We start from the raw sequence: 13,532 nt of genomic DNA, 5'->3' as shown, positions 1-13,532 counted from the left end.
CAGAGGTAATGGGAGGGGACAGCTGAGATGGCAATAAAGGCAGGGGTGATGATACGGCAGCCACCACCTTGACACAGGGTAAGGGTCGATTGCACTTTTCCTCCTACCTGTCAGTCAGGCAGAGCAGGATTTCTGGGGATGGAGGAGCAGCTTTCACCCCACTGGCCCCCCAAGCTGGGCCATGGGGGTGCACATGCTTCACTCACCACAGGGGCTCTGCCCAGTTGCACACAGATTAAAGTTGGGGAGTTCCAGGTGCCAAAATAAAATTTTCTCTTTCAGTTTCAGGGAAAAAAAATAAGGAAATTTGCTGAAACTTGGAGCTGTGGTCAGCAGTGCCACAGATGGAAACAGGGTTTAAAATGTTCTGTGCTTCACCCACCAGCAGCGATGCTGCACCAGAGCCCTTCCCACCTCTGCACAAACCTCTGCTTGGCAGAACACTGAGAGATTTATAGATTATCAATTGTAAATCCACAATGGGAGCAGGAGGGAGACAAAGAGAGGGGGATGTTGTAAAGTTGAAGTTCCCCTGCCCCTGTGCTGAGGCCACACCTTGAGAACTGTGTTCAGTTGTGGTCCCCTCATGGCAAGAAAGACATTGAGGGGCTGGAGTGTGTCCAGAAAACGGAACAGAGCTGGGGAAGGGTCTGAAGCACCAGGAGTGGCTGAGGGAGCTGGGAAAGGGGCTCAGCCTGGAGAAAAGGAGGCTCAGGGGGGGCCTTGTGGCTCTGCACAACTCCTGACAGGAGGGGACAGTTGGGGAGGGTTGGGCTTTGCTCCCAGGGAACAGGGATAGAATGAGAGGAAACAGCCTCAAGCTGCACCAGAAGTTTAGGTTGGATATTCACAAAAATTCCTTCACCAGAAGGGTTGTCAAGCACATGTGTCCACAGCAGTGGCAGAGTCACCACGCCTGGACACATTTCAAAAAAGGTATGGATGGGTTAGTGCTGGACCTGGCAGTGCTCGGGGGAACAGACAGACATGATGATCTTAGAGGGCTTTTCCAACCTAAATGATTTCATGTTTCTATGAAACAGGAAACACTGAAAATATCTCCAGATCAAAAAATACCCCATGGGTCCCTGTCAAACACTCCCTGCACAGGGGAACTCCTGACTCCAAACCTGGCGGAGTTTCATCCACGAGTTCCTGGGTGGCACGTGTCAGCCAGGCAGCTGCAAGGACAACCTGCCAGGAGTGGCAGCAAACCACACCTGGAGCTTATCTCCCCAGCTGGACAACCTCCTCCCACAAAGTTTATAGTACAAGTGCATGAAAAGCTGATCAATCCAGCACCAGGAAGAGCAGCACAAGGTGCAATAACACTGGTGTTGGGCAGAAATCCTTCCCTGCAATGAGGCAGAGGCCCTGGCACAGGGTGCCCAGAGAAGCTGTGGCTGCCCCAACCTTGGAAGTGTCCAAGGCCAGCTTGGATGGGGTTTGGAGCAACCTGGGCTAATGGAAGGTGTTCCAGGGAGTGGAACAGAATGAGTTTTAGGGTCCCTCCCAACCCAAACCATTCTGGGATTCTGACTGCAAACACTTTATATCAAACACTGACAGCAAACCCTCCGTCAGCAGGGAGGGCTGGGACAGCGCCGAGACTTCCTGCTGAATATTTTTGAATATTCATGTTCTGAGCAGCCTCTGCCCACGAGGAGATAATGGCTGTCTGACAGCTGGCAGGGGTGATGTTCCCAAGTGACAGCCTGAGTGACACAGTGCCCCACCCTGACACCCCTGCTGCACCCTGATAGCACAGTCCCCAAGGAGCCTGGGGCTGCCCAGGGCCTGTCACACACCTCGGGCTGCTCTGGGGGTGCCACCAGCCAGTGGCACATGGCAACTTCTGTGTCACCCAGCAAAGTGCCCAAGAACAACAGTGTGAAGGCAGCAGGAGGAATCTCCTCACGGCCAGGGAGGTTGTGGAGTGGCACTGCTGGCCATGGTGACAGGATCCAGATGGGAGGGACATGTGCTTCCCTTTTCCAGCTGTGGTCACTCCCACAGAAAATCTGACTAAAATGACTTAGAGGAGCGAGCAGAAACACCACCCGAATCAATGTGAAGATTTGTTCAACTCCAAGTTATGTCAGCCACTAAATTATTAAATAATAGCCACATGAATCACTTGGGAACGAACATAGTGTTCCTCTTGCATGTCTATTTTATATTTGTCTGGATCCCGTGTTTATTTTAGTCCCCAGCCGTGTTTGTTTGAAAGGCATTAACAGAGGAACTCGTGGCCGTGCCCCAGTGAAACTGCAGAAACAAAAGAGCAACCCCAGGCAGTGATGGGCTTGGAGGAAACCAGAACACTTCTCATGTCAGAGCCTGGGACAAGGCTTCAGCTCTGGCAAACTCCTGACTAATTGCAAACATGACCAAGCAAAAATTTGCTTTATTCTGCCAGTTTCTGTCAGGCTGAGGGGTGAAGCTGAGGCATTCCAGCAGCAGGGCAGTGGGAGCTGCCTCTTTAGGGCAGGTACAGCACAGTGCCATGGCCCTGTGCAGGAGCTAAGGTCAAACCAGAGACTGGAATTGCACTCCTGCCCTTCAGCCTTTTGTTTGCAAAAGGGGCTGATGCTCCAGTTTTTTTCTCTTGTTTTTAACTTGTTTTAACTCTGCACTACAACAGCAACAGAGTAGGTTGATCGGTGGGGGGAACTGCAGCTCAGGTTTTGGGACTGTATTTCTAGGACAGTATTTGAGCAGGGATACAGAGACAGGGATTAAATCCAGCACAAATATGTTTGTCCAACATTCAGCCACTTTGAGGATCTGTCTATCCAGAGACAAGGAGGCAGCCCATGGTGATGACATCATGGCAAATGAAAGTAAAACTGGAAACTGAAAAATGGTGATAAGAGCAGTAAAAAGCTGCAGAAGTGTTCAGGGACTGCTGGGGGGGGGGGAATGGTGGGACTCAATGTTAGAGGGCTTTTCTATGATTTTATTAATAAACACAAAACCCTGGAAACATCTATAGGTCAAAAAATCCTTCCAGCACTGGGTTCTGCTGCCAGACCCCACCAAAGCAGGAGAGGGTCAGAACTACAAGGTATAACTTGTGCCAGGCTGCTGCAGAAGATCCATGGGCACTGGGTGGTGTCTCTGGTTTCAAAAAGAAGGAAAGGCAAAGGCAGAGGATGAAATCCATCAGTAACACATTGCAGTTCCAGCTGTGGCTGGAGGACAGAAGAGCAAAGCTCCAGAACCAGACTGGCTTTGGAGGATGAGAGGGATTAAAACAGCACACCTGTTTGTCCAAGAGGAAAAAAGCTCTTTTTTCATAGAGCAATGTTTGGTCTGGACTTCTGCAGCTCTGTTCTGCTCTCAGAGGGGAAGCAAATCAATTTAATAGAGGAGAAACTGCCAGGCTGCACCTCTGGACAGGGATTTGGCAATTCTTCCCAAGGCTCAGCTTTGAAATCAACAGTGGGAATGCTCCATACTGGCTCCCTTCAGCTTTTTGAACAGGGTCAGGATAAGGTATCCTAAAACCTGATGAATTTTAGTGGAACAGACAAAAACTAATCTATTTTTCAAGGGATTTTTTTCCTTGTTTTTCTACCATTATCTGTCAGCCCTCCTTTTTTCCAGTTTTTGTCCTAACTAGCATTATGTATATGAACATATGTCATCCTGCACATGGAGCAGCCTAACCAGCAGCACTGTCAGTGCTTGGGATGATCCCAACTCCTCACACCCAAGCATAACCCTGTCTGAAGGCCAGTGGAACAAATCCCAACAAAAGAAAGAAAGGAGAGGTTAAGGATGTCCTAAAGTGCAAGGCACATTCTTAACATGATCTTTGGTCATAAACAAAGAGCAGCATGTACATAAAAAGAAAAAAACAAGATCCTCTTCTTTGCAAACCCATTTGCACACAATGCTCTCCCCAGGGAAAGTGTATAAAATAATTGGGATGTGCTCAGGCACTGCTGAGGATCTCTGAGTATTAACCCCAGGATGCTTCTGCCTGAAGCAGGGGCAGTTAAACCTCTCCCCAAATTAGAAACACTGTGTAAAGCATGACTGTCAGCACCATGAAACCAGGCCCTGAAACAATTTGGAAGGTGTCAGGCAGCAGCAATTGCTCCATCACTCCAAGGGTCTCCAGAGCAGGGCTGTGGCTGAGGTTCTGCCAAGGAGCCTTGGATAGTGAGTGTCCCTCTGTCCTACCCTGGCAGGGACAGACTGCTTGGTGATTCTTCCTGGTGTCAGAATCTTCGGGGAAAGGCAAGGGATGTCCCCAGCCTCAGAACACCAACACTTCCTTGTACATTTAATTTAAGAGCAAACTTTTTAAACACAACACTCCCAGGCTGGTCACTCCCTCAGACAGGAAGGAGATGCCTGAAATCCACAAATGTGCTGGTACATCAAAAATAGCTCATTACCTACACCCTGTGGGAAGGGCTGTCCACTCAGTGTTTATTTATATTTATAAATTTCCCATCTTTCTCTAGAAGCTGTTTGTTGTGTTCCCCTTCAAACCTCCACCCAATTACATAAAACCAGCACACTTCTGATCTAAGGAGCAACTTCTTCATTCAGCTGGGGAGTAAAATAGTCAGAAAGCTGAAACTGAAACACTTCCTCAAGAGTGTTGCGTATGAAAACCACAACCTGCTTCCCACTGTCTCTGGCACTTCAGATTTCTCCCCCTGCAGCAGCTGAACTGAAGGCTCCTTGTTCCCCCAGGTAACCACAGGAAGAGTGTCTGTGCCGGCAGAGGCACCACAAGCTGTGACCCTTCTGCACATCTGACACTGCCAGAGGCACGGAGGGGAAGGGAACGGAACAGAGCAGGGCCGCGGGCAGCCCCCGGGCCCGGCCCGGAGCTGGGCTGGGGCATCCCGAGAGCGAACAGGCCCCGGGCCGGAGCCGCGCTGACCTCTGCCGGGCACCGGCGGCACTGCACGGCCCGAGCCAGCTCCACCCGCTGTTCTCACCCTCCGCAACAGCCGGCTCGGGCCTGGGCATTCCCAGCTCAGCGCTGAATCCCGCTCCAGGGGTCTAAGTGCCTCTTGCAGCACCTGCGGCCACCCTGCTTTTCTGGGACAAGTGGGACACACAGCAACTTGCAGTCTTTAATTCATCAACAGAACCTCAGAGGGGTTGGAAGAGACCTTCAAGACCCAGCCCAACAAAGACTAAGTCACTAAAAAAATAAATCAATCCAGACACAGCTCAGCAGCACCAGCACATCCTTCCCTTATGCTTCACTGTCTCCCTTTCGCTGCCTGGAAACAACCAAGCAAAGGAAACTCCACCTCTGTCACAGACATCTTTTATGAAAAATCCTTTCCTTAGGATTTTTCCTCCTGAGAAGATGAGAGGCCTCAGGAACAAAATGTAAACAATGGTTATCTGCTGCTGTGGAATGCAACAGGTACATCTGGGATTGGTCTCATGGGGTTGTTTCTAATTAATGGCCAATCACAGCTGGCTCAGACTCTGTCCAAGCCACAAGCCTTTATCATTCCTTCTTTTTCTATTCTTAGCTAGCCTTGTGGTGAAATCTTTTCTTCTATTCTTTTAGTACCTTTTAATGTAATATATATCAGAAAATTATAAATCAAGCCTGCTGAAACATGGAGTCAGATCCTCATCTCCTCCCTCATCCTAAAACCCCTGTGAACACAGTCACACACCACCAGTGTTTGTCATGATGGATTTATCTAAACCACACAACTGAAGCAATGGAGCAATCTGAGATTCAGGTGCAAGGGAGCCCTTGGGCACTGTGGCAGCTCCAGCTGCTCTCCAGCCATGCCACATTTCTACAGGAAGGGAATCTTCAGGGTAAGTTTTGGTTTCCAGACTGAGATGGGATGAATATCTGAACTGCTGTTCCCAACCCGCAGCTGGCATACAAAGCTCAAGGTGAACCTTTGCATCTCCAGTTTGGTTTTCCAAGGAATCACTACAGGGCTCCCTGTCAGGCAAGGATTCAGGTGGCATTGGCTACTGAGCACCCCAGCTGGAGCTGTAAAACAGGATTAGATGCCATGGTGGAGTGAGACTGCACCTCACCACAGACAGGTGAGCAGGTACAGCTGTGTTGGACACTTCACAGCTGTGTTACAGCCAGGTGAGGGGACTGTCACAGTCAGGGAAGAGTTAAATACTGAACAACGAGTTGTAACCAAAACTTTAATCCCAAGGATCTCACAAAAGACATTTTACAAGTGACATGAAAATTCTTGTACAGTAAAGAAATGTTTAATAACTAATGTTTACAATGTACCATTAGACATAACACATCCACTCCAGGTGTCAGATCTGCTGTGGATTTGGTCTATTCAGAGCTTCTGGAATACATGGTTAATCAAAAATCAACTAATTAAGGGACTCTACTCACACCAAGTACAAAATTAACTGACACTATAGCTACAAAGTTTTATTTAATGGAATTTAAAGCAGCTCAGTCAGAACTGGAGCTGGATAAAGCTGCAGCCCCCAAGCCTTACCCTCCCCCTGCCTCAATACTCTCATTCCCAGACATGGGCTATGGAGCACCCGTGTCCTGCTCTGCTCCTGGCCTGATCCCACAAGGAACACTCCATCCCTGCACACCTCCTTGAGCTGAGCCCCTGCCACCCCCAGCCCAGCTCTCCGAGCTACACAACACAGACCATCTGCCATTCCACACACACACACACACACTCCCCATGTCTAATGGTACATTGGAAAACCATTAATATTACAAATCATAGGATCTGCTCAGAACCATATACAGATTCACATCTTTACATTTGCCACCTGTTACAAGATACAAGGAACAAAGCAAGTTCAACAGCTAAAACATTTTAAAAATGCACCAAGCTTTATGAAGTCTCAAAACAAAATGTTCTGTACATACTCCTGGCCTCGGATCTCATGACTTCCTGTACACAGCTCCTTCCCACAGTTCTATTTCCTCTCATTTGACCTGGAGCGACTGAAGAACAACAGACAGGTAAGGTTAGGATCAGGTGTCAGGAAGAGATTTTTCCTTTAAGCCCCCCAGCCACAATCACCAGGTGATATTTAAGCATTTTAAAAATATCTTTAATAAAACTGAGTATTGTGTTAAAGTGAAGAATCTCCTGACATTAGAGGTGATTCTCCACCAAGGCACAAAGTTATTTTCACATTTACTTTGAACCACAAACATTGAAGGCTCTCCTTACCTGCGAGACCTGGAGAAGGAGCGAGAGGGCTTGTGGTTCCTCTCCCGTGAGAGTGATCTCTCTCTTCTTCTGTCTCTGGAGAGGGACCTGGCACAGATCACAACACCATCAGAACAAAGCTTCATCAGGCAAGGAGGCTCCCTGAGGAGCTTCCCTTCAGGAGTGAAAATGTCTAACTGTTCAAGCAGGGAAAACCTGTTACTGATGCTGCTATTAACCTTTTCTAGAGGGAAGAATAATCAGCCTGAGCCAACAGCTTATAATGGGCTGTAAACAGGCACGCAGTACTTTGTAGAATATTTTTTTGTGTGTGGGTTTTGTTGTTTGTTTTTCTTTTTTTTTTTTTTTTTCAGAATCCCACTCAAATCACATTCTGATTTATGCCTGGACTCAATCTTAACTGTCTTTTCCCACCTCAGGGCTCGATCCTATGCTCACATTATCTGCGAGAGAGTAGCACATGAACATTTAAACTTCAGGGGAAAGCAACAGAAGATACCAGGCAGCTACAGAAAGGAAATTACTTCTGTTCTCAGTATCCTTCCACTGCTATCCCTGGAATCTCAAACAGCTCAGTAATTCGAGGCAAGCAATATGACAGAAACAAATCTGTTTCTCTTTTACCAAACTACTGACTGTGCACAGCCCACACGTGGAGCTGTTTTGGGCTGTTCTTTTCCAACCCCCCAGGCTGGAGGAGTCCATGGGGTAGGGGAGGGATCCGTACCTGCTGCGGCTCCGGGAGAAGCTTCTCCTTCGCGGTGATCTAGAACCAGAAAAGCAAATGTGAGGCACTTGATCCATTCTTTGAGCTTTAATGGGCTGAGGCATTTCCCAACTTGTCAAACTCACTGTTGGGCCCAGGGAACGTGCCAAGAATAACTGGCATCCATCATCCAGTAAAAGGCATGGAAAGATTAGGCAGTAAAACCAAGCTCAGTGTGAACAGCACGTTTCCAACCACGAATTCACTTAACTAAGAACGCGTCAGAGCAGAGTTGTCCAATGCAACACTTTCCATTTCAACTAAATACACTGCCCAGAACACCACACCAAAGTCCCACAGGTGGTTCCAAAAAAAAAAAAAAAATAGCACAGAGCAAATGTTTTGGAACCCATGCAAGCCAAAAAGGTCCATAACAAGACATAAAGAGATATCAAGTGGAAAAAAAAAAGTGAAAATGCGCTCAGTGTCAATATTGATAATGCCATTAAGTGCTACATTAGAACTGCATATTTGTGATTGTCATTTTTTAATGCCATAGAGTGTGTTTAGACTATTTTCTTATAAAAAAATAAAAAATTAAAAAATATAACCTTAGCTCGGCCCAGTTCATCCCAAAAAGTAATTGTTTTAAGTTTTGAAAACTGTTAGTAAAACCATTTAAAGGTGATAGGATTTTTCTGGCAAGGAAAAGCTACATTTGTTAGAGCCTTATTAAAAATTTCATTTGGCATCTCACATGCAAATATCCTGGTTTTTACATTAATCACAGTGTAAGAGCTTCCATATCACCCTTAAAAGTTTTCTCAAGCAACATATGTACGTTACCACTCAATTATTATGCACAGCCAGCCTTTGATTGAGAAAAGTAATTACTTATAAGCCGCTTACTCCTTATTTTAACCAGCAGTAAACTGTATAAGCAGGAAAAACTTACAAGTCTTTGGTTTCAACAAGCTAGAAATGGTGAGGTGAGGCTGCCGGACTGACTGCCAAGAAGAATTTGCTGAAAAGGTTTTGCCAGATGTTGCGTTGTATTTAGTTGGTTGGCGAAGGGGGTGTTGTGGATTTTTCCTGCTTTTTTGTTAGCCGAAGGCTGCTGCTGTAGTTGTTGTGAAGACATTTGGTAAATAAACAGCTGAGCTGATTGGCCGGGAATGTGTGGGCGGTCGAGGTGGCTGCTGCCGATTTGGTTAAGGTTGGAGAGAAGGCTGAGAGAAAACAGCATGCTCGGGAACCAAAGGGCGGTGCAACCTGACGACTGGCCATGCCTGGGTCATGTGAAACGACACCAGCCAAGCTGCATGGGGCGCGCTGGTCACATGACGCTGAAAGGGCTAGTTGGCTGGCTAATGCAGACTCAGAGGGTGGTGAGAAGAGACATGATGGTGACTCTGTAACGGGTTCATTTTTATTAATAGATGGACCAAAAAAGCATAAAAAAAATGAAAAACAAGCCATCAGTACAACCATCTATTAGCTAACAAATACTCCTAATGTGTTATTTTTTTTTTTTTTTCAACAGCAAAAGGGTAAGCTTGAAACCCTGGCTTGGGAGGACTTCACTCACCTGCCACAGGTAAATTCAGTCCTGTAAAAACCACGGTGCACACTTAACTGCCAGACAAACTAGTCTGGGTCCAAGAACGTGCCAGTTCCCAAAAATCCTGCTATATGCTAGAGCTGGGTTTGCAAACCTCAAGTGACAGGATCGTCACAGGATGCTTTATTTCCAAGCTAACACTAAAGTGTCAAGATTCCAGATGTTTAGAGCAACTGTTACTCAATCTATTATTAAACAGCTGCCTGCTTGGGAAGTATTTAAGTTCTGCAAACAAAGTGGAAAAACCCATTGGTATGGAAATGCTATACTGCTGTATGTCATGTTTTGCCAATATGGAGTAAAGGAAAGGAACAGCCTAAGTTGAAGTATGGGGAAGAAAGGCAAAGTGTGACTAGAAGATGAGCAGGTTTTAAGAGGAAGGAGGATAAGCCCAGGACAGAGGGCACTGACTACCAACTGCACAGTCACCTATGGACAAAAGCCAACAACATTCAACACAACTCAAGTTCACCTCGATTTTGTGGGGGGGTTGGTTTGGGTTTTTTTTTTTCTTTTAGCATCTGTCACTTCCGAATCATGATCAGATAGATGAATGCCATCCATCAACATGCCTTTAACAAGCCTGCTCCTAGGATGCTAGGTGGTAACTGTGCCAAGGGCTCTAGGAGTGTGCTGTGCCCAGGTACCTGCGCCGAGGAGGGGGACTCCTCCTGCGATAGTCATCCCGAGGGCGCCGGCCCCACGACGGAGGGGGGCCGCGGTTCCGACTGCGCTTCTCCCCGTTGGAGAGCTCCACGCGGACACGACAGCCACACAGCGTTCTGGGGAGAGAGGGAACTGGTCAGCACTGCCAGGAATAAAGCATACACAATCCACAAGGTGGATAAACAATGCAAAATGTTCTGTCATCAAAGCACAGTGCCCAGAGTCAGCTCCAGCACTTCCCTTCCCTGCAAGTGTCCAAGGCCAGGCTTGGAGCAGCCCAGGCTCTCCAGTGGAAGGTGTCCCTGCCCACAGCAGAGGGTGGAACCGGATGGGCTTCCAGCCCAAACCATTCTGGGATTCTTTGGCAGCCAAAAGGATTGGCTGCTTCTCAAAACTGCTGTGCCAGTAAAGCAGGCAGGGAAAGAGCAAAGGAGAGTCTCCACAATCAGTTTTACCTCTTTGTAGTAACACCATCTGCAATTTAACATGCACAAAGAGATGCAAATAATTCCTAACTTGGGAGATCAACAGTGAAATGCAAAATTAAAGATTACAATGCTACTCATGAATGAGAGCAGGGATAGATGGGATAGTGGGAAGGAATTCTTCCCTATGAGGGTGGGGAGGCCCTAGCACAGGGTGTCCCTGGATCCCTGGAAGTGCCCAAGGCCAGGCTGGACAGGGCTTGGAGCAGCCTGTGATGGTGGAAGGCATTCCTGCCCATGGGGAGGGTGGGACTGGATGAGCTTGGAGGTTCCTTCCAGCCCAAACCATTCTGGGATTCTACTGCTGCACCATAAGAACATCCTTATAGTACCATACAAAACAGTACATAAGAAATGCATCAAGACTTCAGTCTTTCAGTTTAAGTTCCACAATTTAAAACTGCATCACTCCTACAATGTCCCATATTTTGACCAGCCAAGCCAAGCACACTTTACCTTCCATCTAGCTCTCTGACTGCATCAGCTGCATCTCGGGGATCTTCAAACTCCACAAAGGCAAACCCAGGAGGATTTCTCGCCACCCATACACTGCGCAGTGGTCCATAGTAGCCAAAAGCTCGCTCTAATTCTGTTTTGTTGCCATTGTTTCCAAGGTTACCCACATAGACCTTGCAGTCCAGCGGACAAGAGTCACGATGCATTGCTAGGGCAAGAAAAAAAGAAGTTCACATATATTTAACACTGCTCATGTGCTTGTTCACTTCCAAGGGAAGTCGCTCTATTGGCTACTTCCCCCTGAAACTTCAGCAGTAATGCATTGTGATGGAGACATTGTTTGGAAGGGGCGAGTGGGGTGAGAGAAAACTTAAAACCCAACAAAACAGCTGCTATGGCATACTGAGACTAAAATTCACTATTTCGAGGAATTTCGTTTACTTTTACTGTTTAGATTTGCAGGGGGAGGTCCCTGCGCCTCTCTTCCTGCTTAGCGCGGGGGGGTCTGCAGAGGGCGCTGCGCGGGGGAAGCTCCATTGTTCCCGGATCGGGATTAGGATCAGGGCGATCCGCGCACGAACGGGAGTGGGCAGCGCCATCTCCCGCCGTGGCCTGCGGGCAATGCCCGGGGACTCGCTCCGGAGCTGCTCCTCGGCACGCCGTGAGGGACCAGCGCTGCTGCTGGCGGACGGACCGCGGCCACACCGCCCCCGCGGCACTTCCCACCCCGCCTGGCCTCGCACCCCGCGGGGAACAGGCCGAGAACGGGCTCCTCCCGGCAACCCGCCACCTCCCCACCCGGTTCCGCTCAGGGCCGCGGTAGCCGCCGCCCCAGGCCCGGCGTTACAAAATGGCGGCTGCTCTTTGTTTGGCGCCGCCGCCGCTTCCATCCGCCCTGCCGGGCACCAAGACCGCGGCTGCCGCCTCCCCCCCGCCCTCCGGGGTGAAGATCCTCACCGGTGCTTAGAGGGAGGGCGCGCGAAGGGAGCCCGCGCTAAACTCAGCCGACTCGACCCTCAGCGAGACCCCAGCTCCGCTTTTCCTCACTGGACAAAATGGCGGCTAGCAACGACCCCGCCCGCGTTTATATAAGGCCAGTCCTCTCCCACGTGATGCCAGGCGACAGCGAATCAGAGGGCGCCGTTGAGCTGATTGACAGGCGGCGTCACGGCGCGCGCGCGCGCGGGCGGACTCTTGGCGGCAATGGCGGGAGCGCTGAGGGGGCCCCGCCCGGGCCCTGGAATCAGGAGCGGTAACAGCGTTATAACTGCCGGTTTTCCGGCTAACATAAAAATAAAGTTTTATTTCCTTGTGTCTCTGGACGGATGAGGTCCCTCCAGGTAGAGTTTACACCTCTGAGCGCTTCAATTCTCTCAGACCCATTTCTTTCCCTGAGCTTTAAATAAATGTGTTGAGCAAATTGCTTTAAGTCAGAGTTTTTGGTAAATTTTACGTCTGGGCTTTGCTTACTGAGGCACAAAGGACGGAACTGATTTTTTTTTTTCTTTGTACTAGAGAAAACGAGAGGATTTGAACAGAGGAGTTTCAGGTACAGATATGCAGTGCTGTTGATATGCTTTGCCAAAATCATTCATTCACAACATTTGTACATACAACATGGGTTTTAACCTCTAATTAAACAATAAACTTGTTCCAAAGGGGTTGTCTTTGATCACAAACTTCCTGATTTCTGTTATCAGGTAATAGAAATCCACCCAGGGTTGTTGCTGCAATAACCTCCCAAAAACCTCCCCTCGCAGCCAGGCTGGGTTTAATCCAGACTTCAACTCTTTGCCATGGGCCAGAGAAGATAAATTTATCTGGTACAGGTATAATTAATAATACTTTTAATCATGTAATACACAAAAAGGCATTTTGAGTACAAATTAATGCTTGTTGACTCTGCTTTCCAAACAGGAACTGTGCAGAGGATGGGATGTCCTTGTCTACCAAAATTCCAGAAACCCAACCGGAATTAAAAACAACCAGCTGATATAATTAATTGGAATTTTCAAAAAATCTTTTGTGGAATCCCCCATTATTTTTAAGAGCTATTTCTCAGTAAAATCCTCAAAGGGTCAAAACTGGCCAAGGGACAGAAACACAACAATGATTTTGAGGTTATGAATGCTCCAAAGTATCTTTATTGTATATACAGTTACCTGCCTTTAATTAAGGAAATCTAATCCATTGTAATCTAAATTAGCTGATGGCTAATTTCCTGAGGCAACACAAACAAAGGAAATAATTTGAAGGTTGGAGCTGTTCTGCCATTTCACTTTGTGATTTCTTTGAGAAGGTGATTTCCAGCACTCACCTCCCTCCTCCAAGGGGGTTTGCAGCATTCCTAGACCCCCCTCACATCACATAATGTGCATTTCAATTGATATTTAAAATAATTGATATTTAAA

General features: G+C 47.8%; 1 protein-coding gene across 1 annotated transcript; it reads right to left on the bottom strand.

The window, feature by feature from the left end:
* Nucleotides 1-6,154: 6,154 nt before the first annotated feature.
* Nucleotides 6,155-12,195, bottom strand: SRSF3 (serine and arginine rich splicing factor 3). Its single transcript, XM_058819356.1, has 6 exons — nt 12,079-12,195; nt 11,122-11,329; nt 10,162-10,296; nt 7,915-7,953; nt 7,188-7,274; nt 6,155-6,955 (listed from the first exon to the last, which is right to left on the bottom strand). The coding sequence occupies exons 2-6, from the start codon at nt 11,325-11,327 to the stop codon at nt 6,928-6,930; spliced, it is 495 nt and encodes a 164-aa protein (XP_058675339.1). The 5' UTR covers nt 11,328-11,329; nt 12,079-12,195; the 3' UTR covers nt 6,155-6,927.
* Between the last annotated feature and the right edge of the window lie 1,337 nt (nt 12,196-13,532).

Source organism: Ammospiza caudacuta, chromosome 24 (genome assembly GCF_027887145.1).
Source record: "Ammospiza caudacuta isolate bAmmCau1 chromosome 24, bAmmCau1.pri, whole genome shotgun sequence".
NCBI classification, from domain to species: Eukaryota; Metazoa; Chordata; class Aves; order Passeriformes; family Passerellidae; genus Ammospiza; species Ammospiza caudacuta.
The sequence above is the reverse complement of the archived record's forward strand: the minus strand, read 5'-3'. Positions and strand labels throughout refer to the sequence as shown.

Excerpts from the sequence above, each read along its gene's own strand:
- SRSF3 (XM_058819356.1), bottom strand. The coding sequence starts at position 11,327 with ATGCATCGTGACTCTTGTCCGCTGGACTGCAAGGTCTATGTGGGTAAC. Across the intron at positions 10,297-11,121 it reads GTCAGAGAGCTAGATGGAAG|AACGCTGTGTGGCTGTCGTG; the intron begins GTAAAGTGTGCT and ends CTCTCTCCCCAG. Across the intron at positions 7,954-10,161 it reads AGTCCCCCTCCTCGGCGCAG|ATCACCGCGAAGGAGAAGCT; the intron begins GTACCTGGGCAC and ends TTCTGGTTCTAG.